Raw genomic sequence first — 26,573 nt, forward strand, 5'->3', positions numbered from 1 at the left:
TGCAAAGTGATTTATGTTCCATTTTGACATTTGCAAAGTGAATTAGATGCAAAACCCCACTAGTTGTAGTTATAACACTTACTAATAAGAGATTTACTCAAAAATAACAAAATGCGGGATCTCAGTATTTTTACATATCCAAAGTGCAATTACAGTAAAAACATTCAAATGTGCTTTCAAGCACTGACTTCCTCCAGAAAAAGAGAGAGACTTCTTTAGGTTTTGTATTTCCATTTATCCTGTCAGGATGAAACGTCACAGATATATTTTAGTTATGGCTCTAGGTTAAAATGAATAAAACCACAACAAAGCAAAAAAGGGAGGATACGCTTTATAACGAGTGCCTGCCAATATCCGAAATTTTCCAGTTTTGAGGAGAAAGAACTTGCTCTACCCAGAAGCACCCAATCTTTACAAAAGACCAATTTGCCTCGCAATTCAAAGAATTTATTTAAAGACACTGGGAAAAATAATTACTACTTCAAATCTTAATTTGCCTAAAAGCAAACACCAAAAGTCTAATTATAGCTTCTCACAAATGAGAACAGCCCCACCATCACACGTGCTTAAATAAGCCCCTGCTCTCCCACCGTGCGGCACCAGGCACCCCCAAACTCAGATGAGCATACTAAGCAACAAAAAAAGACAGCTTTTGCCCCAGGAAAAGAAAAACTATTATTAATGATTTCAACATCTAGAAACACAGCGGAACTCCTCTGTTACACAACGTCTGCAGAGCCGGCCCTGTCTCCTGTGGATTTTCTGGAGCACAATGAGCACCTTTTGCACAGCACCAGCTCCTGAAACCCTACATGTTCAATGATGCAACGAGGACATCCAACTTCAGCACATCCCTGCTCTTAGCACCATATGCTTGGTCACATTTTAGTGGCATCTCCAAGGGGGGGTTTCAGCTTTAATTTGGCGCTCTGGTTCCTTTGGGAGAAGAAGAAGAATAAGAAAAAGAACTCTTTTCCCATCTCTGACTTTGCTATCTTACTTGTTCAACACAGACATGCACAGTGGGTTGCAGCTCCCACAAAGAGCTGGGCTGTTCTGTGCTATGGCCTTAGGCCTCTATTAAAAACAATTTAATTCACACAAGCCCTGTGAGGACTGACAAGCCCAACTGCTGCTGCTTGCGGAGCACTGGTGTGCTCCATTTTGTTCAGTGATTGCTTTGGGTTTTGCAGGAGGCAACATCTCTCCCATTCTAAAAAGTCCTGAATTTTATGTGCTGGATGGACCACTGCCTCGCAGACCACAGGAACACCAGTGGGGACCTTCTGGGGCCCGGCTGCTCTAACATGTGGGGCTGTACAAGGAGCAGAGGTATGCTGGCCATGCTCAGTGGGCCCTTCTGCCTGCACATCAGAATACGAGCAGGAACATCCCAGCCTTTAGCATCTGCTCACAGACTTATTGTCCATTAATGCATTTAATCCCTTATTAAAGCTGTTGATAGTGACCTCTCCACAACCTCCTGTGACACAAACTTCCAGGAGTTCACCCCACGCTGTGTAAAGCATTACTGTCCTTCACCTACTTTAAACCCATCTATTTCTTGCTCTTTACACTGATATACCCCAGGAGCTGGTAAACAACAGCTCTGTGCTCAGCTGAGGCACTGCCTTCCCAATGGGAACTTTGATCCCACTGTTCTCTCCTAACAAAGCAGCCCCAATCTTTCCAGACTCTCCTCACCAGGCAGCTGTTCTACCCCTTCATGACTTGGGCTGCCTTTCTCTGGATGTACCACTGTGCCCTTGCTATGCAAGGCCAGAACTGCACACAGCACTGTGACAAGGGTGCACCAACACTTTATGTAACAGCAAAATGACATCAACCAAATCCCTGCTTCTTAACACCCTTCCTTATGATGCCCAGCGCTGCTGGTGCTCTGGCTGCCCCCACACTGTGAGCTGATGATTTCAGAGAACTGTCAGCTGCAACTCAGATCCTCCCTGAGCGGCAGCTGTCGGGTCAGAGCATTGTGATGTTTCAGGGACAGACAGGAGCACAGGGGCCTGGACAGGAAAGCAGTTTGTGACTGACGGCGCTTTCACATCAGCCTCAGACAGTTTTGAACCCGGTGAGGTACCAACACCCTCGCACACTTGTTTTGGAAGTGCAAAATTTAGCCCTGTGAAGGGTCTTTTCTGCATCCCCAGCCATCTGCAAGGGAAATAATCTCTAACACAAAGAGCAGAAGCTGCTCAGCACCAGACAACTTCCCCAGCCCCACAGTCGAGACATACGTGCAATTTTTCTTTTAGCAGCAAACTTTGTTCGATCCAGCTGCTTTGTTCTCTTCTTTTGCAAGCCACTCTCTTCCTTTGACTCCTGCTGCAATGGAAAAGAACATGGTGAGTGCATGCAATATGTAAGAAATACTACCAGCCCCCTCCCCCCAGCTACTCAGACACAAACACTGGTTCAAGAACAAGCGTCTATTTGAGTGAAATTTGAATTTCAAACGTAATTCAAACACATTCTGTAACTATTAAAAGCTGTGTGATAAGCATAACGAGCAAAAAGAGTTACAGACTGACATAAACACAGAAGTAGGAGAGACAATAGACTTCATGCCAGTCACCACCATGCACTGCACCTGCTACCCATGATTTTAGAGAGAATTTGTTTGGCCTTGCTAAAACATTGATATTTGTAAGCACTCAAAAGAGAAAAACAGAACCTTTTTATAACTGAGCATCACACACCTGCAAGCCAGGGCTGTTTTCTGCCATGCAGCTTCTAGTACTATGCCCAAGCAATTTCAGGTGATCCAAACCAGAATTCCTAGCCATTTTTGGAGACCCACACCAATGCACCCCGAGGGCAGGAGGGCCAGCTGTATTTCTTCCTCATGCTATTCTCATTGTATTCATAGAATCAAAGAATGATTTGAGTTGAAAGAGACTTTAAAGGTCATCTCATTTCAACTCTGCCATGGGCAAGGACACCTTCCACGAGACCAGGGTGCTCAAGAGCCCCATCCAACCTGGCCTTGAACACTTTGAGGGGCATCCACATCTTCTCTGGCCACAAGTATTTCCTTTTTGAAACTTGAATACTTGAGAAACTTGTTGTCTCGAGGCTCCCTGGAACAATACTCCCACAAACAACTTAAATGTGTGCTGCTTTAAGCACAAGGACTGCAGCACAAATGGGCACAGGCTTAAATGACACAAATTTCTGCAAGTTGCTGTCCTAACGGCTTAGGCAAGGGCACACACATTACCCAAGGCTGGCACTGGACCCCTTCCAATTTGTCTCTCTAAATCAGGTAGGATTAGAATCAAATCCAGTGTTTCAGGCAGAGACCCATGCTTGACCAGGATGGGCTTTGCACTGCTCCCTCTGCAGCTACACTGAGTTTTGCTGCCCATGAGACACATGGGCCACGTGCTTGTGCCTCATTCCACCTCCACTGCCAAGAGAAGGGTTCCAGGAGGGGCACATGGCTTGGGCTACTGTAACACAAACAGATACAGTGATTATTTTCGAGTGTCATGCATTTCTTTTGTCCTTTGCCCATGTTTCTGAACCTGTGAAGTCCTTCAGACTGCACCTGCGTGCTGAGTTTTGTTGAAGACATCTCTGGCTTTAGTGTTATCTGTAGATTTTATTAATCTATATACACCACTTGCTCCCTCTTACAGATCATTAATGAGGATGTTAAAAGACACACAGACCTAATATTGATCCTCCTGGCCTCAGCTTTACATCTCCCTCAGATGAGCCTCTCCTTTGTTCATCAGCAGCTCTTACTGACAGTCTTTTAGCAGGATTTCAATCCAGGAATGTTGCTATCTAGACCAAATTAAATTATTTATCTAACTAAGATTTTGCAAGACATACTATTAGGTCGTTTCCTGAAACCTTAATACATTACAGCTTTTACATGCCCTAATACCTATACCATTCCTCACTTCCACTGACTTAAGAATCACCTCACAACACAGCAGCAATCATGCTTGGCAAGCCCACACACACTCATGCTTTTGCCTAAAGGGTTTTTTCTGTGAGTGATTCCTTCTCTTCCCCACACAGACTGGTTTAGGTACCCCCTTTCCAGGATCTGCCACTGTGTCTCCAAAAGGCTGCTTCACACCCAGTCTCTTTTCCTGAAGATGGATCCCAAGCTCCTGCTCAGAAGGTGAAATCCTCTCTCTTCCAGGGTCCTGGCATAGTGCCCCTCTCCACAGTTTTCCATAAACCATGGGATCTCCCACCTCAAACTGCCCTGCCTTGGCCTGCAGCAACAGCCCATGCTGACCTCATGGGCTGCTCCCACCTCAGGGAATGGGGAACAGTCCGTGGGATCACACTAGGATTGCACTAGGAATATAGGATGGAGGAGGTTCAGCAACAGCTCTCCTGCCCTCCCCCAAAACCCTGCCTAACAATGCTAAACCCAGCCCAGCTTAAAAGAGGGACAATTTAATCCTAACAGGCTCTGTAAATCCCCAGCTCTCCTCTCTAGGCATCAATCTTCCCCTCATCACTCCTGCACTTGCTGGAAGGTCAAGCCTGACACTCTCATCTGCAGCTCTCTTCCAGGGCACGGATGTGATTTATGAGCACACCAAACTTTCCAGGGCTGTGAGTGCCTGCTCTGTGCACAGAGACACACTCACAGCCGTGTGCCTGTGCACAGAGACACGCTTACAACCCACACCACGGGACAACGTGGGGCTCCAACACCTCCAGGGCTTCCGAGGAGAACAGATCCGGACGCGCTGCCCGGATCCACGGCACGGCCAAGTACGTGCCTCGGTTCCAAGTGCTGGTCCTGAAGAATCTCAACATTTACATCAGTGGCAGGAGCAAAATTATTGCAGGACACGTGTTGTAGGAACCTCATACATTGGAGAAAGATGTTTAAATTGCTCAGCAGCGTTCTACTGAACGGCCACGGTACAGTGAACCGCTGAAGCAAATCCAATTAATCCTGATGGGCCAAAATATACACACACATCTCAATTCCAAGAATTCTTAAATCTTTTTTATTTTTAAACCCAGAAAATAAAACATACCTTTTAATTAGGATTTATGGCTGTTTGTACCTCTGCTGGGAGAGACCCCCACAGGCCCCAGAGTGCTCTGCATAAATGCAGGCGGGGATGGTAGAAACAGAAGGGGCCAAGAAAATTCAGAGAAGACAACAGGGCTTGCTCCTCCTGACCCAACCTTTTAATGCTCATCTATCTACAAGGATAATAGGAACTCAAGGGGCCTCTCAACCAACTGCCTTTCTAATAAGATCACTAGTCCAAAAATAATCTTAATCAATTAAAATATTCCCAAACTGCAGCCAATACTCTTAGTTACAAGGTCATCTGCAACACACATATCTTCCAAGGGAAACTAATTATTATAGTGGAGGCGAGGTAGGAACTGCACACCTCTGCTCAGTGCCAGCCAGGAGAGCATCCCTCCTCCTCTGCTGTCAATTCAAGGCATAAAGGCCAGAAGGAGCTCAAATTCTCTTCCTGTGTGCCAGGCTCTGCACTTTAATTTATGATGCTCTCTTATAAGCAATTTCACTGTCAGCATTGTACACAGATGAAGAAATAGACAGGTTTCCAAAGTCTTCCACACATTTAGTGGCAGGCAGCCACTATTCTTCTTCCTTGTTTTTGTAACCTGCTTGGTTTCACCAGACAGCAGGAAATCAAATTCCCATTTTAAAAATGCTTTTGCACATACTTAAGAGAACCTGACTCTGCCAGCAGAAACAGATACAGCTTCACTCATTTTTAAAAGCCCATAAATGGAAGCCAGTAGCCAGCATCCCACATCCTGCTCCCTCAAATCCACATGATAAACCACAGAAATCAGCTTCTACTGACTCAGGGAAGAAAAGGCTACAGCAGAATGTCTCCACCCCTAACAGTGCAGACTGCAAAGTCAAAAGGTCTGGGTAATTTTACTGCTCAACAGCAGTTGGGACCATCTAACAATAGGGCACAGCCAAACAGCACACATCCTGCATGGGAAATATGCAGATGAAAACCAGACTAATTTATTTTTAAAAGCCAATTAGATGTTGGAATTACCACATTTGGCTCTTGCCAAGGCTGCTGCTGAAATTAATATCACACCCTACTTTATTAGTCTCTGACTTCAGTTCAGAATCTGTTTCAGCTTTGCTCTTTCAGCTCATTAGAACAAACCTGCTGGAAGGGGAGATGAACAACAAGACACAACGGGGCTCATGCCAGGATATGCAGTTCCTGACACAGGGAGAGAGGACTCTGTAGGAAAAAGGGCTTTTACTGGGCTGTGAGGAGCCTGGATTCAGATCAATCTGATTTTCAACAAGTGAGCTAAGTAGAACCATGAAGCCTCCTCCAGAACCAACTCACATTGCATTCTCCTCTGGGAGATGGAGGCACTGGGTCCCTTGGCACCTGCAGAGCCCACGGAGACAGCAGGGCACTGCAGCAACACTCCCATGTGGCTCTGCTTCGCTCCAGTGGTCAGTGGTGTGAGGTGGCATCCTGGGATTAAGTTATTTTTATTCCTAGTAGCTGGTGCAGTGCTGTTTTGGATTTAGTACAAGAATTATGTTGATGGCACACCAATGGTTTAGCTGGTGCCAAGCAGTGCTTGCTCTAAACCAAGGACTTTTCAGTTTCCTGTGCTCTGACAGTGAGCAGGTGCACAAGGAGCTGGGGGAACAGGGCACAGGGATATTCCACAGCACAGCACCTCATGGCCAGGGCATAAACAGGGGGGAATTGGCTGGGAGACACGGACTGCTGCTCAGGGACTGGATGGGCATTGCTCAGTGGGTGGTGAGCAACTGCTTTGTGGCACTGCTTTCTCTTGGGTTTTACTCATAGAATCATGGAAAGGTTTTGGTTGGAAGGGACCTTAAAGATTATCTCATTCCAACCCTCCTGTCCTGGGCACCTCCCACAAGACAGGGTTGCTCACTGCCTGGCCTTGAACACTGCCAGAGATGAGGCATCCACAGCCTCTCTGGGCATCCTGTTCTAGTGCTGCACAATCCTCACAGAAAAGAATTTCTTCCATATATCTAACCTAAATTTCTCCTCTTTCAGTTTGAACCCATTCCTCCTTGTCCTATCACTACTGTTCCTGATGAAAAGCAGTTCCTCTCTCCCTTCTTTTCATTACAATTATTCTTGATATTATCATTAGGATTATTAATAGTATTATTATATTTTATCTTGTTTCAATTATTAAGCTGTTCTTATCTCAACCCACGAGATTTACTTTTTTTCCCCACGATTCTCCTCCTTACCATGGGGTGGGAGTGAGCAAGCAGTGCCTGGTACTCAGCTGCTGGATGGGATTCAGCTATGACAGGTGGGCACTGCCATCCTGGCTGTGACATTTCCAGTGCCATCCTCTCCATAGCAAGATGTCCCTCAGGCCATGCCTGGTCCTGAGGTGAGTGTCCACTGTCACAGATGATGGAAACAGGATAGGGCAGTGGCTGGGTATTAGCCAATGCCTAAACACACCTCCCTCTGCACCACAGCCAAAATCTGATCTGGAACACCAACACATGCTGCTGATTACCCTGACCGTGAGTATCTCCAAACACAGGAACACTCAGGCAAAGGGATGTTCCACACTGAAGGGAAGACAGGCCATGCAGAAATAGATGGCACCATCACCCTGGAGTCTTGTCATATGTTCCCCGAGGGCTGGCAGAGATGATGGATCTGGCAGAAAGAGCTTGTGAGACTTGATGCCAACTTTATAAGTGCAGGCAGATACTCTCGAAGCTCCCAAAGGATCTATCCAGGCAAAAGACCCTTCCAGAAGGTCCCAGACCAGATCAGGAGCATTTGAGGATCAACTGCACTAAAGGCTGCAGATCAGTCTAACAGGTCAGCACAACTTTTGGGCTGTGCTCAGACTTCATGCTTGGCCAGGCCCTGTGCTGAGGAACAATCATCTTGGAAGACATGGCTTCAGGGATCAAACCAACAGCCCAGTGCAAGCATGAGGCTCAGGAGACCAGGAATTTTCATGCTCAGAGAGAGCATTGTTGGGCACTACTTGAAATATTGTGTATTTGTGAATGAACATCCATCTTCTGGCACAGGCAACCAATTCCCTGTGGGATTAAACAGCCAAGGGAGATGGGAACCACTCTACTCATTCGGCATGTCTGCATTTTTAGAGACACAGTCTGCACAAAGAAGGTCATCTCCTCTGGTTTCCACAGACCCAGAGAGACTGTTCTTATTTTGTCTGACCCTTTCCAAAAAAAGAGAAGTGTTCCCCGAATCCAGGATTATATATAGCAGAGATCAGAAAGCCTCACATCCAGAAAACTTTTTTCTGATGCAGCTCTGCAGATGCCACAGCATAGACATGAGCAAAGAAAGGGAACTTGGCAAAACAACATGGATGAGCTTGATAATCCAGCATGACTGAAAAATTCCTGGGAGAGGCAGTCTGCCAAAGATCATCAAAAGTGAGAAGCTGGAGGCTTTCCAGGTGCAGCTGCTACAAGATCTGCTGGTCTGGAAGCAGAACTAGGGACTTGTTCTATAGATACCTGCCAAGAGACTGCCAAGGAAGAAAGCCATCGAATCAATGATGCCCAAATTGTCCTTGTAGCTTTTGATTCATAAGGAACCATGTCCTAACAGATGCAAGATTAATTGAGAATATATTGTTCTCTAAAATTGCTATTGATCTGAGCTTCCCACACCTCTTTTTGAACACACAACAAGGTCTTACCAGTGCAAGAACAACAGTTACAACGTCCAAAATTGAAATTCAACTTGATGTACACAGAAGAGCTCAGACAGTTACAGAAGGCAGACAGTTATTTTTTTGAGATCCCAAGTAAATCAGTTTTGCGTTTGATTTCGCAGAAAACAACACGACAAGAGACTGTGGCACTGGATCTGGAAGCTGATGACTCACAGAAAGAGACTGAACTGAATAAATCCACTCATTCAACTGACTGAACTGTTGTCACTTAAACAAAACCTAATTGGTTCTTTAACGGCCTCTCTGAGCATATCCTTTTCTGTAATATGACCGATTATGCCATCAGAATTTATTGTTTATAGACAAACTTACAGAACAGTGAGGGAGCCTAACCTTTTTATAGATGTGTTTTAAGAGACGTTTGTTTCCTCTTTTTCAGATACATGCACATTGAGATGAATAATTGCAGACAATAACAGGTCCTGATCTTTTATGTACTGCAGCAGCTCTTATAGCTGCTGATTTCTTTTTTCCTTATAGGTTTCACAATAAAGGCCAGTGATGCAGCAGACATCTGAAGTTAACTTAGCATATTGCAGAGCTAAGGGTTTAACCCCACTGAACTATTACTGCCATATGTTCCATTTCTTTCAGGGAATTTCCCAATGGGAAAGAACTCAGACAATGTGAAGAAAAAACATCCAATATCGTTTGCCCTACAGCTTCTTACTGTTTATTTCTAGTGATTTTCCCCTCCTCACATGATAATCGCCTTATTGAAGAGCAGCACACTGCAGATGTGGGAGCAAAAGGGACCTGATTTAAGATCTACAGCTTGAGAGTGAACTGAAATGCTTTTGAAAATGGTGGAATTACAAAAAGCAGCTTAGGATCCCCAATCACCAGCAAGACGGAGCAAAGCCGTAAACAAGTCACATAAAAAAACTGATTGTAATAATTTCCTGCCGTGTGCCTCGCTCAGCCAGGCACAGGTTCTGAGGGCTCTGGGTTTCCCCCAGGCAGGAGTTCCCATGCTCATGCCGTGTAACCAACACAGACATTTCAATCTTGAGGGTAATGCTGACGTGCATAAGCCGACACTGGGGATCAGGGATCTGAGCCTTGATGCCTTAGCCAGGCACTCCCACACCACATTCACCTTTACACCCTTTGGAGCTGGGTTACAGACTCAGGCTTCTGAACTCACAATCAGTTTACCAGACACTGCCTATCTCTGAGCTACTCATAAGCCTGAGTTCTGAATCATTTTCTTATCTATTTGCACATAATACAGAATCATGTTGCTAAGGTTTAGCTGGAAATCAATCAAACAAAAATTATGAAAAAAAAGATTTGTAAAGGGATTGAGGAAAGGTTACTTTTAAATTACATTTCAGATTCAGTTCTGAGAGGATTTGGTTATCAAATCCCAGACTCATAACTCACCCTCATGAAGCACACCATTCATTTCCTAGTCAAATAGGATTTGATTCATCTCATATGTAAGAAAAGGAATGGCACAAGACCCTCTGTGCAAAGCCTGACCCCAGCATGACAGTGAGGGCTGCTCTGCCACTGTCCTGCAGCAGCAGGACCCAGCCCAGGCTCTGGGTACCCCAAACCCATCACTGACCTCTCCATCGCTGTCAGATATAACAATAAATGCATCCACAAAACTGCGTTTCTTCTTGGCATTGGCTGGGTTCCTCTTCTCTTCCTCCTCTTCCTCCCCATCCTGACCTCGAGATTCCAGGCCCTCTGCAGGCTTCTTCCTCCTCGGCATCCTTCACCCTGAAACAGAGGGAAAGATTAAAAGCCATTTGTTTCCTTCTGATTTAGATTTCCCATCACAGTTTGGTTGGTTTTTTTTTTTTTTTTTTGCTATTTTTAGGCAAAAGACCCCAGGCACTGAAACCTTATTACAAAGCGTGGTGGATTTAGTGTTACTGGAAGCCACATGCACCAGTCACCACTCATCTAGTTAAGAACACTTTATTACAGCTGATTGCTGAAAAGGGGTTTCAGGGGAACAGCAACACAGACCAAAGCCACTCTCAGTGCCTCGTTCCAAAGCAATGAGGCTTTCCTCTAAAAGCCCAACAGCAAACTCCTCCACAGCATCACTTCACAGTGGGTCTCCCACCCTCCAACACAACCTCCCCTCCTCAGCCCCCCACCTTGACCAAAACAAACCAGGCTGTGGTAGTGGATCAAGTTGACATTTCCACACCAGACCAAGAAGCCACCACAGCACAGCCCTTTGTCATCTTTTGTATTCAACAAAACCATGGGGAAAGGCATTGTGCATTCAAGGATGCTGTCCTGCCGTCTGCACAGCTCAGTGCATGGCTGCTCCAGCACTACAGACAGGGCAAACACAGGCAATGGCAGCAGGCATGCTGAAAACAAAACAGGTTTATCTGGCACTATGGATTTCTCAATGAGCAGCAGCCTCCGGAAGAACTCCATCCAGACATGCCCAAACCATCCGCATTAACGAAGGCGCTTAAAGAGCAGCGAGCAACCTGCTGAGTGTTATTAGTGCAAACCTGAGTGCATGGAACAATTGAGAGCAGGTGCCCACACAATGCAAACTGGTACTTCAGCATCCCCTCCCTTGGCAGCCCATAGACTGATGGAGAGGGATGCACAGCATCAGCTCTCCAGAAGCATCAGCTGTCTGGATCCAAAAGAGCTCAGAGGAGAGGACTGGGAAGAGATCTCAGTAAAAGAGAGCAGCAGGATGGCACAGAGTTAAATCACCCTTTCCTGCCTATGCTTGCTGTTTGCCTGGTAGCTCAACAATAACATTCAGTGCTTCTTGAACTGTGATGTAAAAGAGCCTTACAAAGCAGGCTGAGCATGACCAGCTCTGCTGAAGTTCAATTAAACGTGTGCAGACAGAGGTTGAACAACAAGCCCCTCGTTCCACATCAGGGAACAGCCGAGCTGGAAATGCAAGTTAAGTTGGCCGGTTCCCAGACCAGTGTCCTTCCACAGAATCACTCTGCCTTCCTTCAAGATCACTGAAATAGCTCAGATGTGTGCGGAGATCTAAAATAAGAGTAAGAGAAGATGCAACAGAAACCCTACATCACCCAGGATAGAGCCAAACCCTTCTCTGTAACACCACAAAATTGTAAACAGCCACTGCGTAGAGAAACACTAAGGGAGGCCAAAATCCCCATCAGCGCCGAGAACAGCAGTGCATTGCTCCATCTACAGTCCGAGCAGCAAGGTGAGGAACAACCACGCTCCCTCCCCACAACCTGCAGCCTTTCTTCTGCAAATACATGCACACACACGCCCAGAGACAAAAGGCGATTATCCTGGTGAGTCATGATTTGCACCAAAGGTTTGCTGAGCCCTCTGAAAGCAGAATGTTTTCACAAACGGGCAGTCACGGCGCCAAAGTGACTGCAAGGACCTCTGCAGTCCTCCAGTGTTTGTCTGTTGAGGAATCATAGAATGGTTTGGGTTGAAAGAGACCTTAAAGATCATCTCATTCCAAGCCCCTGCCATGAGCAGGGACACCTTCCACTATCCCAGGTTGCTCCAAGCCCTGTCTGACCTGGCCTTGGATCCTTCCAGGGATAGGGAAGCCACATCTTCTCTGGGCAACCTGTGTTTCACCACTCTCACGGGGAAGAATTTCTTCCAAATATCTAATTTAATCCTGCTCTCTGTCAGTCTGGAGCCATTAAAGGAAGGGAAAATAAAAACAAGCACTGCTTTTGGTGAAGCACTGGCTCTTGAAAAACAAAGCTGTTCAGCTCCAGCTAAGCTGAACTCCAGTGCTGTCAGAATATCCTCACTATATGTTCTCAATTTTTTTATCTTTTGCTCCAATTGGTCTCTTTGCCCTCCCTGCTCACAGAGATGAGCCAAGCCTCACACCCAGCCGCTGTGAGCTGCCCCCACAAAGCACATCCATGGTGGTGGAGAATGTTCCCTTATCTTTGGAAAACCACTCACTCATAAGCCATGAGGAGCACAGAAGGGCCCACGCAGGATCACTGAGGCTTGGGAGAGGCAGCCTATAAACCTTCTTACCCCCACAACAAAAGCAACAGCAACAAACAACTGCTGTGCTGCCTCTTTTTCTTTTTTTTAAAATCCATACTGGTATCACCATCACTCCTCTGACTCTGCGATACATCTTCTCAGTGCTCTGTGCTAAATAAGAGATCACTGAGAAATATCAGCTGAAGTTATGATGAGTCACCTACCTTCAACATTTAAAGGAGAGAAAAGAGGAGATGTAAGAGATGTAACCACACAACTCCCACAACGCTTCTGAAAATGAAGGGACTTGTGGCAAAGAGAGTCTCTGAAAATGTAACTAAGGGAACAAGACAAGTAAGAGATCACTCGTAGCTGTGCTAGTCTGAAGCTGTGAGTAGGAGAGCAGTAATGGCTTTTATTAGACAAGCTGATGTAGCTGAGGGAAGACAACACGCATCAGAGCACAGACCTCCTCTTCAGGAAGCGAAGTTGAGCATATTTTGCTTTTAGCACTCTTGGAAAGGATAGTTGTGAGTGCCTGAGGGGAAGATACCTGCTTTCAGTCCCAGCAAAAAAAAATAAAAAAAGGCCAGAGACTGAATTATCTAAAATTACCTTTGCAGTCCAGTTTGCAGACTCATTTTGCAGTCATCCAGATCTTTTTCCAACTCTGAATTTAAGAGAATTTCTTTGTAAATGCTCTGACAGGAAAGGTGACCTCCTGACAAGGAACTCGCACATGCCACGCTTCTCCAGTCACATTTTTAGGGATATCCTTGAAGATCCCCAACTTGTGATTATTTGTCATTTTCCCTCTCATCTATCATTTTGATGAATCAGAAAGCAATTACCGACAGAATAATTCTAAATCTTGACACTGCAGCTACAGACCTGCCAAGCTGTGACAGCTTGAAAAATGCTCGAAAAAACCAAGCCAAAAAAAATGAATGACTCTCATCCCCGGATGAGTTCCTGAGTGGTTGGAGACACAGGCTGTCGCTTTGTAAACAACTCCCCCCACCTCGGGAAGCAGAGGCACGACGCTCCCCGCACTCAGGCGGGTCAGCACCACACACTTCCATGGAAATATCATCCCCAGACCCTCGGCTCGACCCCGCACGCAGGGCACAGCTGATGCTCCGTGAGCAGGACACGAGGGCTGGCAGCGCCCCGGGGAGAGAGGAATTGTTTACAGGATTGATCCGTTTCTAGAGCTGGCTGTGCACAGAGGGGACACGGCCGCTGCAGAGGCCACGCATGGCCGGGCGCATCCGCACAGGCTGCGGAGCTCTCGGGAGATGCTCCCTGCTCCAGCGCCCTCGAGTCCAGCCCGCAGCATCTCCCTCCTCCAAGGGCAGGGGAGGAAAACGTTCTCACCCCTGCACATGGAAGGAAAACGACTCAGAACCCACCCACGGTCCTTTCCCTTTCCCTTTCCTAACCCGCTGCCTTCGGGCACTGCATGGAAATTTACAGGGGGTCAGGGATACTCGACAAGCTGGGGAGAAGCACGGGGGATCCCAGGGGGGACAGGGGTGAGCTCTGGGGAAGGGGATCAGCCACAGGCGGGCAAACCTAAGGGAAGGGAGGGTGCAGGGGCTGCCCCAGGAAAAGGGGAGGGAGCCGGGCCTGGCAAGAGGAACAGGAGAGGCAGGAGCACCTCGATCTCAAGGGATGCGGCCAAGGCAGAGCTCCGGTTTTCGGGTCCTCTCCCCAGGGGACGGTCCAGGAGGAGTTCCAGGGTATCCCCAGGCACAGCACCTGGGTCCCCTCCAGGCAAGAGACACAGGAAGTGCTCCTAGAGGGAGATGGGAGGTGTCCCTTCCCCAGGGGACAGCGCTGGGGGCCAGTCCCGGGCCGCCGCGGGCGGGGACCGGAGGTCATACCTGGGGGAGGTCAGCCCGAGGGCTGGGGCCGGAGAATGGCCCCGGCCGAGGGAAGGGGTTTCCCTCGCAGCCCCGGGAGCCCCGCGGCTCGCCCGGGGCCCAGCCGCCGCGGGGTAGCGGCATGCCCCGCAGGGCACAAGGTACTCACCGGGCCCGGGCCGCCCCGTTGCCCGCGGCCTCCCCGCCTGGTCTCCCGCACCGGCCCCGGTCGGCGGGTCCCGCACCCGCGCTCAAGTTGGCGGCGGAGGCCTCATTGCCCGCACCCAAGATGGCGGCGGCGGCTTCGCTGCGTTTCACGTGGTCATCGGGGTGCTGAAGCGGGCAGCGCCATGTCCGTGGCTGGCGGATAGCGGGCCCGGATGCATCATTCTAAGGTGCTGGTGCTCTCGCCTTTTTCTCAACCAGACGCCGCTTCCTCAGGAGAAGGATGCGCTGCGTCGTTTAAACACCCACAAAAACGAGCCGCCACGGGGCTGCCGCAATACACCTGTGCCCACAACCAACATGTCCGCCGCCGCCTCCCTTCCAGGGTGCGGTGCTCTCGCGGGAGACCACCCCGCCGTTGCTAGGCGCGGAGGGGGCGCGCGGGCGGCTTCTCGCGAGAACAGCGTGAGGCGGTGACGGCGGCCATGGCGGACGGGGCCGGTAGCAACGGGGACGCTGCGGCGCCGCTGGTGGGCAAAGAGGCGGGTGAGGCGGCGGCACCGGGAGCGGGCGGGTGGTCGGGCCCCACGAGGTGCCCTCTAGCCCTGTTGGATCCTGCGAAGTGCGAGCATCCCGAACAGGGACGGCCCGCACCTCGCGGGGTCCCACCGGGCCGCTGACGCCCCCGTTTTGTGTCCCACCCCTCTCACCCCACAGTGGAGCGGCTGATCCGGGAGAACGGACATATTTTCACCGAGGCGCAGTGCAAGGTGTGCAGCGCCCTGCTCATCTCCGAGTCACAGCGACTGGCTCACTACCAGGTAGGGAAGGGGGAGCCCCCCGCCTCGCCCCAGCCCAGCTCCGGGCTCGGCCAGGCACCGAGCGGGCGTTTCTGTGCTTTCCCCAGAGCAAGAAACACGCCAACAAGGTGAGACGGTACCTGTCCATCCACGGCGGGGAGGAGGGTGCCCACGGGAAGAAGATGAAGCTGGAGGTGAAGCAGGTGAGAGACCTGATGAATGTCTATAAGTAATATTCACAGTGTCTTAAGATCTAGCGGGTAAGTCCTGTGAAGTGCGGCTGATGGGGATATTCCAGAAATGTGAAGCCCCTCTTACTGGGGATATTTCAGAAATGTTTGGATACAATCCTGTGCAAAGTGCTCTGAGATGACCCTGCTTGAGCAGGGAGGCTGGACCAGGTGAGCTACTGTGGTCCCTTCCAGCCTGATCCATCCTTGTGTTCTGTGAGTGCAGGATCCACCAGAACTAAATACAGCTCTGTGGGACCTGCAGGGCTAAAGGCAGTTGCACAGGCTTGTAAGTGAACAAGGGAAATGGAGAAGCTCAGTGGCAGGTGTTTCACCAGGCCGTGTCCCCAGTTCCTGCTGCCCTCCCTGCTCAGACAGCCTCTCTGAGCCTGTCCTCCCATTTAAACAAATGTGTGCTCTTTTAATAGTCTTGCTTGAAATGACAGAGAAAGAACAGGAGCAACAGTTTGTCAGGAGAATTGTTGCATATCATGCAGAGCACGTTGGGTTCGCCATCCACAGGAATTCTCTTCCCAGAGCATTCTTTATTTTACTTATTTAGGTTCCCTCAGCTGGTAGCTGGAGTCTGTTGGTCAGTAAAGGCCTCACGTTCCATTCAGCCATCTGTCTGCTCCGTGGCTCCCTTGGGGAACAAATTCTACTTTTATGATTGCTTGAGCTGTAATCCCCAACTCTGGCATTTGCAGGGAGCTGAGGGATAACAGCAGATGCCTTTGCACGTAGTGTCAGGCTGAGAACTGCCTGCTGCTCCCTCCTCAGCTGGTGTTGTGTTGCAGATGACCCAGCTGATAGTGATGTTTGTGCTGCTCAGTTCACACCTTGCAGGGGACAAGGCTGCGTGATCCAATTTTGGAAGCCACAGGCTTAACCTTGTCCTTAACCCAGACAGGCCAGAGCTGCCTCTCTGCCTGGAGTGTTTGCCAACAGGTTAAAACAGTAATCTGGTGCAAGAACGCTCTCCAGGGAGGGAGAGGGTGATGCTGCGTCGTGGAAGTTCTACCTAGTCACGCTTCATTGACTTAACACCCAAATGTCTTTGATAATCTTTTTTTAGACCCCCAAACCATAGTGTTTCTCCTCAAAACCAGGAGGCTGGATGGGCTGCAGTGGTCCATCCCAGCCTCAGCATCTCAGAGGTTCTCTGTGCACAGGACAGCAAGCAGGAAGGCAGCAATGGGGAGGACAGGAACAAGTGTTGTCCCATCTGCAACATGACCTTCTCCTCTCCGGCCGTGGCAACATCTCACTACTTGGGCAAGACTCATGCCAAGAACATGAAGCAGCAGGCCCCCAAAGCAGAAGGTATGAGTGTCTGCAACACCTTCACATTGTCCCAAAGGGCTGTTGAGGTGTTTGTTGAACCCCAAGTGTGAGCTCTTGTAAGAGCGTATGCTCTTTGCCATGAAATAGAGTAGCCAGCAGTGCACCTCCAGAGACCTGGCTGTTCCAGCCTGCTCAGTGGGCTGGCATTGGCAAGAGGTTTTGTGGGGATTTTTTTTGCTTTGTTTTGGGGAAATGCAGCTGGCAGCAGCCATTGTACCCATCCCTGTCTGCAGGGACCAGGCGTGTGATGTTAAGATGTAGAAATGCCTGCTACAGGGTATGATGCTCATTAAATGTTAGAGACTGAAGTGACTGGTGAAACTCTGATATGGCAAATTCCCCAGGGCTGCTCAGCTACAACAGTGTGGCCTCTGAGGTTCACAGACTCAGGAGCTGCAGATTGCTGGAGGAGTGGGAGAATACAGCTGGGGACACATCAGTATGTGCTTGTTCTGACCTTGTCTGCCCCCACACAACTACCTGTGTGTCCCATGCCTTTGCTAGCAGACAGAAAGGCCTGGTGGGTGGGGAGTGACACCCTCTGTCCATGGCAGGTAGGGGTAGCCATGGGCCAGAGGGGCTACAGCTGGTCAGGACAGAAGGAAAACACAGCCATGGAGCGCACCTGAGGATGGCAGCTTGTGCTGATTCCAAGCTGGGGACTTGTGAGTCACCCAGACACCTGACTCCTGGGATCTTCCAGGCAGATGTCTGTCACAGTATGTCTTCATGACTTTGCTAAAATGTGTGCACAGCAAAGCCACCTCCAGGATCTTCTTGTTCTTTGGAGCTCTTGCTTTTGGGTATGATAGGAGCCTGCAGGAAGAGGTAGATGTTCACTGAGCAGTCTGGTGTGTGCCTTTGGTGAGAGGAGCTCTCTGATCCCTAGCAGGTTACTCACTCTGCTGTTTGGCACCTTGGAGTGAGAGGGTGCAGGTTTCTCCCCCACACAGAAGAGCTGCTTCCCTGTGTGGATTCACTGTGTCAGACCTAGTCCCATTTATGCTGTGTCTCAGGCAAGACTCCTTATGAATTCAGGCTCAAGTCCTGTGGCTGCACGGTGCTTCCAGAATCCTTTCCAGAATGCCTTTGCTGTGCAAGGGCTTGTGCCCATGTTCTGTCTGGGAGATGATAACAGCAGGTGGAAGCTCATTCATACCCAGTGTTTCTTGAATACAGTCATGCTTATGTTAAGGAGAACTATGCAAATCTGTTGGATTTTTTAAACCCTGAAAGTTTTCCTGGCATACTCTTGAGTTATGTTACCACATGTCTTTCAATTCTGCAGCATTAAGGGAAGAGGTAGAAAAATCATTAATTTATTGAGATATTTTACATTGGGTAGGTTTGGGGTTTAGATGTAGTGTGTTACTGGTTTTAATGTGGGTTTGGAGGAAATAAAGTAACTAGTTTTTACCTATGAGTTCTGTGACTGACCAGGAGTTTGGATTCACCCTACAGAAACGGTGCCCCCACAGAAACACCCTGCTGCCCTCCCCACCTCTACTGCATCTTCTAATGAAGACAACAAGGACATTACTGACCCAGACAAGTTCTGTAGCCTCTGCCATGCCACTTTCAACAACCCCCTTATGGCAAAACAGCACTATGTAGGCAAGAAGCACAGAAAGCAGGAGACCAAACACAAGCTGATGGCGCACTACGGGCGAACCCCTGATGCACCAGCATCATCCTTCATGGGTGAGTTCTCAACAGGGAGGCTGATAACCAGCTGAAGAGCAGGGTGGGAGAGAAGCAGAATGTGCCTGACAGACCTTTGGACAAGAGTCTGTGTGGAGGGAGCAGGGGAGTATTGCTTGTGATGAGGAACTTGATTATACACCCTAAGATTGATTTGGTTGATGTTGTAACCCCCAGCAGCAGATGTTTTAGACTGTAGCTGCTTGTGACAGGCTTTGGGTTGTGTTATGCAGTGGTGTTTAATCGGGGACGTGTCCTTTTTATTCACTGTGCGGATAATCCAGGGATTTTGGTCAGTACTGTTTCTAGTTAGGTGATTGCATCCAAAATGGAAAGATAAAAGTGGCATTTGATGCTTAAAAGTCGGCTTTGAGGGGACTAGCCAGAGATGGAAGGAATAGGTTTAACTGCACCTGCTGCTTCAAAGCACATGAAAGCCAGAAAGATTTCTCCCTGAATGCCTTTCTGCCTCTGTGTGGGCACTTCCATCTGATGAACTAATGCAGCTCTCTCTGGAGCAAGCAGGAATGTGGAAAAAAAAACCCCAGAGCTATTAAGGAGGAACTTTAGGCAGACAGTTAAAACTCTTTTGGTTTATGATCTGCTGCTTATGAGCACTTGTACGTGATGAAAGCCCTCTGAGTCCAGTGAAAGCATTAGGCGCTCACAGAAAACTCCTTTGTTCCTCCCAGCAGCCTTCTGTTGGGCCAGGAAGTCTTAGTACCTGCTGGATACTTGAGGTAAATAATAAGCAGACAGATCATCTTAAAATCTTCATCAAGGGCTTCTTTCTCTGTCGTAAAAACCCACACAAGCAGAAGATTAATTATTCTAATTCTTTGCAGGCCACCTTTAGATACCGGTAGCACTTATGACAAATGAGGCTCAATTAGCCAAGTAATGTTCTCTCCCACATTTCGTGGCCGTGTGGGAGATGGAAAAGGTGCTCAGTATCTCACGTTACCCATCTGCTCTGCACCTAATTAGTGGGGTCTGATGAATGGTTCCACTTGAGTGTGACTCAGGCGCTGACAGGGGCAGGAGCCCCAGCCCAGGCGAGCTGGGTAGGTGGGCAGTGCCATTGCCTGGGTAGGTGGGCAGTGCCCTTGCCTGTGTGATTGATGTGTCCCAAGAAGTGCCAGCGGAACAGGAATGTGTACAGTCTCATCTCCAGGGCACTTCAGCTCTTCAGGAAAGATTTCAGAGCCTGGACTATAATCAGGGGCTTCTCAGATGAGATGGGCTGCAGTCAGGGATGTTTTGTCCTGCTCTTTTTGCCTGTGTCTGTGTGCCGACAGCCGCAGTTGTCCCTAAACTCTCTGCTGGGACCTGACTTGCAGCAGATAAAGATGTGTTCTTTGCAAATGCAACACTGAGGTAGTTTCCCACTTAAAGTTCTTTGGAAACAAGTGGTTTGGGGTTGAGGAGTGTAGTTTAGGCAGCTTTGTGCATGTGCCTGTTAGATGGGTTTGCAACAGAGAAACCTTGACACTGATGGTGCAGGGAAGCAGACCTGAAGGCTGTATCAGCTCCTCTGGCCTTTACTGCCCAGATCCAGCTCCATTTTGAGAGCCGAGTGTCCCATTGGATTCTGAAATACCTGAGGTGCAGCAGCCACGTGGCAAAGTGTCTGCTACATCCAGAATTGAGTTTCCCTGGTTTGATTTACTGCTCTGCACACCGGGGGTCCATCCCCTCTTTCACCTTAAGGAACTGTTTTCCTTGTGAGAGTCCCAAGCAGAGCCCTTCCCCAGTGACCCAAAATTCAGGAACGCTTAATGTCTTGAGGACAACTGCCAGAATTTTTCCCTGTTAGAGACTCCTGTGCTGCTGTACTTGCCTGTTTGGTATCTGTGACCTGCTGAACTTTCAGTCCAGCTGGAGTTGTCATGTTACACAAAACCAATGATCCTGTCGAGTACCACTATTGTTGGAAACTTTTTTTTTCCTGGCAGTTAACTGATCCACTGACTGTAACCAAACTGCTTGAGGACAGAGCTTAATATCCTCAGTTGGCATCTCAGCAAGGCTTAGCAAAATGCTGCATTGTGGAGCTGGACAGTCGGTGTAATCTCCTCTGGCTGTCTTTTTTATTGAAATGTTATAAGCTTACAAATTCAGCATCTCTTATTTTCTGTTTTGAGTTGTCCAGATGAGCAGAAGTGGGAATATGGGAGAGAAATGGAGTTGCAAAGGCAGTATAGCCTTTGGGGTTTGGTCCAAATCTGAAAGTTTAATATGCCTGATACTGCAAACTGTTTGTAGGCAACATGTGTGGTTTTTTAGTGATGAACAAACCATGTTCTGATCAGGAAAGCTTTTTTGGCTTAGTGATTCCCTTGCAATGACTGGCTGGTGTGTGGTGGGGTAGTGGGATTCTGTGGTCTCCTGCCTGGCCAGATTGTTGACTGTTATTTGTCTTTGTTTAGGATTGTTTAATAAATCAGGTGATTGAGTATCTTGCTTGTTTCTAACTCAGGCACTGGGATTGGCTAGCTGTGTGTGCTAACACTGCTGTCTGTTTCAGCTGGGAAGGGCTACCCCTGCAGCACATGTAACATAGTGCTGAACTCCATAGAGCAGTACCAAGCTCACATCAGTGGCTTCAAACACAAGAATCAGTAAGTAATGTTCTTGTCTAAGTGTGTTTCCAGCCTCGCTGTTCAAATTGATGACCTAAATATAACCTAAAATGCAGTTTTGAACACGTGTTTCCAGCTGACTTCCAAACGGAGCAGCAGGGTCTGTGCAGGCTCTCTGTGTGTCCTGACACTGCTCCAGGAGCTCCCTCTGCAGACAGCCCAGTCGTGCTGCCGAGGTGGAAGTGCCTCCAGTTGCTTTTGGTTTCTAATAGTTCAGCTCAGCACAGACCTTTGCAGTGAACCTGACGCCTATTAAACACAGTTTCTCTTAACAACTGAGATTTTAATTTAATTAAGGACTGGCTCAGTGGAGATCTGCTTGCAATTCTAATCTCCATTGGGATTGCTTGTTTTAAAATTTGGCATATAGTCAGCACACTGCAGAAACCTGGACTGTATTCCTCACTCTTACAGCTGGCAAGTTAAATAATGGCATCCCCTGCATATATTATTAATTGAAAAAAATTATGCTGCCAGATGATTAATACCAAAAATACTTGTTCTGGAGACTGCCAATCTTTAATTTAAGAGTCTTCACTAAAAGAGGCACAGTAATGAGCCTGGGTTGGTTAGAAAGCTTCTTCGAAGGGAGAGGTATTAGGAAATCCTACCTGAAGGGAGGGCAGGCTCCTAGCCAAATTCCCCAGAAGGAACAGGAAGAAAACTGGAATCTCTTGTTGCCTGTCTATGGAATAACAGCCTCTTGGTCCCTCAGCTCTGGGGAGTACTTGATGGGAAGACATCTTTCATCCCAGGGAAGTTCAAGCTCTTGAACAGCACAGCTAGATCAGTGACTAGGAAGTATCCCATTCTAGAGAGGTAACACTGAGGGTGTTCCCAGCACACACATTAATGTTCTCTTTAAGGACGCTGCTGTTGTCGGAGCTGTTGCAGCCACACAACTCCCTTTCAGAATGCTGCTCTGGATTCAGCTGTGCAGTCCTGTTCCAGCTTCTGCAGCCTGCAGAGAGGCAGGATGCTTGCTTTGTAATGGGAGCTCTTTAGCAGTCCTTGAGCTCTGCCTCAGCTAATTCTGCCATGCTAAAGGTGTCTGTTTACACACAGGCACAGAGAGCAAGGATTCACTTGGAAGATTTTCTGGCAAGTTGTTGCCTTGGCTGCAGTAGGCTGTTGCTCTGCTGACAGCCTTGCCTGCTGAGCAGTGATTGCAGCTGGCACATTTCAGAGCATTTGTGACATTGTCTCCTTTTTTTCTTTTCTTGCTCCCTTCAATGTGCAGGATGCCAGGAGCAGTGCCGGTTGTCGGACCGTTCCCGCCACAACAGTATGTCCGGGAAGAGTCAACTGGCCCAGGAGGCTACAGTTACTTCAGCCAAGACCTCTAGAGCAAGTTGCAGCACTATTCTTGGAGTTGTTGGTGGCCCCAGAACACACATCCTTTGCCAGCCCACAATGGTTTCATTATCCCTCTGGATAAGCAAAGCCCTACCCTCCTGTATACACCCGTTGAGCAGAACGGGGACTGAATCTGTCAGGAAAAGGATCCAGCTGGAAGAGACTTGCTAGACAGCAAATACTTCACTCCCTTAGAGTAGTTTTCATTGTGTAATTGCTTCCTGTGAAGGTGGGTGCGGTGTGAGAGGAAGTGTCTATCTGGTGTAAGGAGGGTTTGGCAGCAAGCTGGTAGTGCCACCTTCTCCCTGTCCCCTCTGGGGGGCTGCCCATCCTGCTGCTGGACTGCTCTCAGAGGGATGCCAGCACCCATGGGCACCCCCAGGCATGACAGGAGGGGACTGGAGCCTGGCTGTGGGACCAGAGCCACCCACATGGCCAGGAGGCTGAGGATGGAGCATGGCCCTTATCCCTAGGTGTGCCCTGCTGTTGGTGTGTTGTTGGCCAAGCTCTGCTCCTCCCTGCCCTGGGCCAGGGCTCCGGCTGCCTCACCAGTCTGAGCTCCGTTGCCTTTTGGGCTGGCAGGCGCAGAACAGAGCATAGAGCCACCCAACAGCCACATCCTCCACAGAAGCACCACAGTCCCCTGCCCAGGCCACAGCCAGCTCTGTGGAGCCAGTTGCTCCTCCAGAAGCACACCCAGGGTCCCTGCCTCAGCCGGGAGAAGCTCAGTCCTGGCCACAGCCCCAGCCACTGCCATCCCTCGTGGCCCCACAGGCTCCATTGAGTAAATCAAGTGCAGATGTGGAGTCAGGACCGGGTGCCTGCTTACAATTAGGGGCTGGGAAGATTGGGGTGGCCCCGTTCTTGCCTTGCAGTTTCTTGCCATGGCTGCTGCTTTACTGGGCTGAACCCCCAATGTTGTGCAGGGGACAGGGCTGGTGAGCAAAGATCCTGCTTTCTTGGCCTATAGATCAGCACGGTGGTGCCCAGCCCAGCACATGGTGTGTGCCATGTCCCCACGGGGAGCAGGACACTTTTTGGCCCCATGCACCTTGTTCCCTGTGCCAGCTGCGGTTGCAGCACTCCCCCACACGGCCAGGGCAGGAAGAGGTGGCAGGGCTGCAGCGGGACAAGGCATGACACTGCCCGCCCTCCTGCTGTATCACCCTCAACTTGTATTTTCCCTGCTGGGCCTTCACTGCCCAGATCTATGGATGCTCCTGTGCCATGCTGGAGGCTAGACAAATCCTGGGCCCCTGGTGTCCCTGTCCTGCAGCCCCTGCATTGGGCCCCACATTCTTGGCTCCCCAGAGGGAGCAGCAGGTTTATGTTTGCCAAGTTCTGCCTGGTTAAACCTTAACCAAGCTGGGTTGCTCCATCAGTCCCTCCCAGCCAGAGATAAGGATGGGCAGGCAAGACCAGGGCTGTTGGGACATACTGCCCCGAACCTGGCTGCTTGCCTCCATGGCAGGACACAGCCCCTGCAGGGCACCCTGCCCAGTCTGGGGGCAGCTGCCTGCCCGTCCAGCTTGCCCCCTGCCTTCCTCAACGGGTCCCCACTGATATGAGGGCAGCAGGTTGTGGCTGGGGCTGGAAGCTACCATGTTGAAGCCAGTGGGACTGGATGGAGCTGAAAGCCCTTGTGCTGGGGCTCACCCCTTGCTCCAGGGCTGACCCACTCCCTCAGTGCCAGAAGGTTCACATCACCCCAGCACATGGAATGAGCCTGCTCAGCCTCAGATCCTATGCACATACAGAGTACAGTGAGTTGGGGCTTCTGTGCCCCAAACAAGAGCCGTTCAGGGAAGGCCAAGAGAAACTTCCAGGAGGAAAGAGCCCCCCAGGCTCCAGCCCCCACAGGAGCCACCGTGCTGCGCGGGCTCTGGCTGGCCGCAGGTGCCACCACAGCGGGAGTGGCGGCAAGTGCTGGGGCCAGGCACAAGGGGCGGCTGTGTTCCCGCAGCCCCGGCTGCCTTCCAAGAGCAATATTGTTGGCACCAGGCAGGCTCCCTGCACCGGCAGCACATACATGGGCCTTTCATGAGGAGAGTGGGGATGATTTACTGCCTGGGGGAAGGGGCAGGGGCGGGAGGATGGAGCCCCAGCACGCCGGCGCCCGGCCCCTTGTGCGTGCTCACTGCCGCGGGGCCCCGCACACGTAAGCAAGGCCAAGGGTCTGGCCAGGGGGTCGTCTCTCCCAGTGGGACATGGGGCAAGAGGGATCCCTCTGCGCTGTCTGTGGAGTTCTGAGAACACACTGAATCTCTGGGCACCCCGCTGTGTCTGAGCTAAGTAACCACGGCTCACACATCGCTTGTGCCACAGTGGTGGGGGCAGCCCATGAGCTGGGGGAGACAGGGGCACCAGAGGAGGGCGCTGGGGCAGGGGTGCACCCACAGCGCAGAGTGCTGTGTTGGCACAATCCCCCCCTTGTTGAGCTGCTGGTGTGGCAGAGGCCGTTGTGGTGCTGCCGGCAGCGGGTGGCAGGCGGCGGGGCTGGGCTGCTGTGAAGGGCTTTTTGTTTGCAGTCAGTTGCTGTTATAAATCAAGCCAGGCAGCCCAGCCCCAGCCCAGCACTGCCCCAAGACCGGGAGGTAACTAATTCCCAGCTGCCTACAGCAGAGCCCCACCAAGCCCTGGCCTGTGCCTGGCATTGTCCTGGCCCAATGGGGATGTTCAGTGTGACACTGGGCAACGTTCCCACACTGGTCTGCTTGCCCTTCTTGCACTCAGCATTGGGGAACCCTGGGATACAGGGAATCTTTCCATGTTCATCCCAGGCTGTGGCTCCCACAGGCTCCCTGGAGTCCCAGCTCTCCCTGGTGTTCCCAGTACTGGGAACGTCCCCTTCTTTCTGGTTTTAATTTGGTTTTGGTTCGAATTGAGCTGAACCCAACATTTTTCTGTGCTTCCGGCACGCTGTGAACTCTGCAGGGGCGGCTGCTGCTCCGTGAAATTGATGTTCTCGTCCACTTCACGCGTCAGCAGGAATGAACAGCTGCTGGGGGCTGCTAGCCCCCGGGACTGCTCTGTGCACCTCTGCACCCCAAGGGGACACCAGTACTCCAGATGGGGAGCAGCACAGGTTGGATGGTGCTATGGAAGACTGTAGCACCTACCAGACCTCACAGTGAAACCGTGTCATGCTGGATGGTTTGGCACAGTGGAGCAGTATGGACAAGGCTGTGCCCAGGACTTGTGGTGTGGCCCTACAAAACGAGGGGTGACAGTGACAGTGTACCCTACTCACAGGGCCTCAAGATCCACGCCAAGCATGGGCAAGGCTGTGTGTGGGGCTCAGCACAGCCCTGGAAGATCTTGCTGGAAAGCAGGTGGCAAAGCAGATGGCGATACAGCAAAGGAGAGCAGCTATAGGGCCAGACCCTGGCCATGTACTGAGGGACACTGACCCCTCTTGATGGCAGCAGGCTGCTCAGGGGACATTTTTCCTTGGGATCACACCGGCTCAGAGTGTCTGAGGCCAGGCTTCCCCCAGTGCTCAGGGGTCTTGCATGGGCCAACAAGCAGCAAGGCCTGGGCATGGTGGGGTCTGCCTGCCCCAGCACAGGCAACAGCATAGGGAAGGTGAGGGCGAAGTGTTTATGGGCTGGATTAGGCCACTCCAACGCTGGCTCGCACCTTAGCCACGTTTTATGGCACTCCGTTATGGGCTCCTAATGAGGGTCACAGCCACTTTATGGCACTGACAGCGATAAGCTACAACTAATTATGGCACAATTAGCGTGTGGGCTGCTG

At 50.0% G+C, this 26,573-nt stretch overlaps 2 protein-coding genes across 10 annotated transcripts in view; one reads left to right on the top strand and one right to left on the bottom strand.

Moving 5' to 3' along the window:
* Positions 1–15,070, bottom strand: part of UIMC1 (ubiquitin interaction motif containing 1) — a 39,799-nt gene extending 24,729 nt beyond the window's left edge. For 3 of the 9 annotated variants that reach the window (XM_041481992.1, XM_041481985.1, XM_041481994.1), the window contains exons 1-3: positions 14,749–15,070; positions 10,343–10,500; positions 2,259–2,346 (exon numbers count right to left, since the gene is read on the bottom strand). In XM_041481992.1, coding sequence (XP_041337926.1) covers positions 2,259–2,346; positions 10,343–10,492 — 238 coding nt within the window. In that variant the 5' untranslated portion in view covers positions 10,493–10,500; positions 14,749–15,070. Of the gene's footprint in view, positions 1–2,258; positions 2,347–10,342; positions 10,501–13,329; positions 13,385–14,374; positions 14,505–14,748 lie in introns of those variants that run through there. The other 6 variants (XM_041481986.1, XM_041481987.1, XM_041481988.1 and 3 more) reach the window with 6 other exon arrangements.
* Positions 15,071–15,198: 128 nt separating this feature from the next.
* Positions 15,199–23,016, top strand: ZNF346 (zinc finger protein 346). Its single transcript, XM_041481995.1, has 7 exons — positions 15,199–15,290; positions 15,462–15,565; positions 15,652–15,747; positions 16,947–17,097; positions 18,580–18,819; positions 21,347–21,440; positions 22,702–23,016. Exons 1-7 carry the CDS (start codon positions 15,230–15,232, stop codon positions 22,805–22,807), a joined length of 852 nt encoding a protein of 283 aa, XP_041337929.1. The 5' UTR covers positions 15,199–15,229; the 3' UTR covers positions 22,808–23,016.
* The last annotated feature ends 3,557 nt before the right edge of the window (positions 23,017–26,573 follow it).

The sequence above is a fragment of the Pyrgilauda ruficollis genome, unplaced genomic scaffold (assembly GCF_017590135.1).
Source record: "Pyrgilauda ruficollis isolate IOZ18807 unplaced genomic scaffold, ASM1759013v1 scaffold57, whole genome shotgun sequence".
Classification (NCBI taxonomy): domain Eukaryota; kingdom Metazoa; phylum Chordata; class Aves; order Passeriformes; family Passeridae; genus Pyrgilauda; species Pyrgilauda ruficollis.

What these genes read in the sequence shown, in the direction of transcription:
- ZNF346 (XM_041481995.1), top strand. Translation starts at nt 15,230, where the DNA reads ATGGCGGACGGGGCCGGTAGCAACGGGGACGCTGCGGCGCCGCTGGTG. An exon ending in GCAGGCCCCCAAAGCAGAAG is followed by an intron (nt 17,098 to 18,579) that starts GTATGAGTGTCT and finishes TTCACCCTACAG; the next exon opens with AAACGGTGCCCCCACAGAAA. An exon ending in GGCTTCAAACACAAGAATCA is followed by an intron (nt 21,441 to 22,701) that starts GTAAGTAATGTT and finishes TTCAATGTGCAG; the next exon opens with GATGCCAGGAGCAGTGCCGG.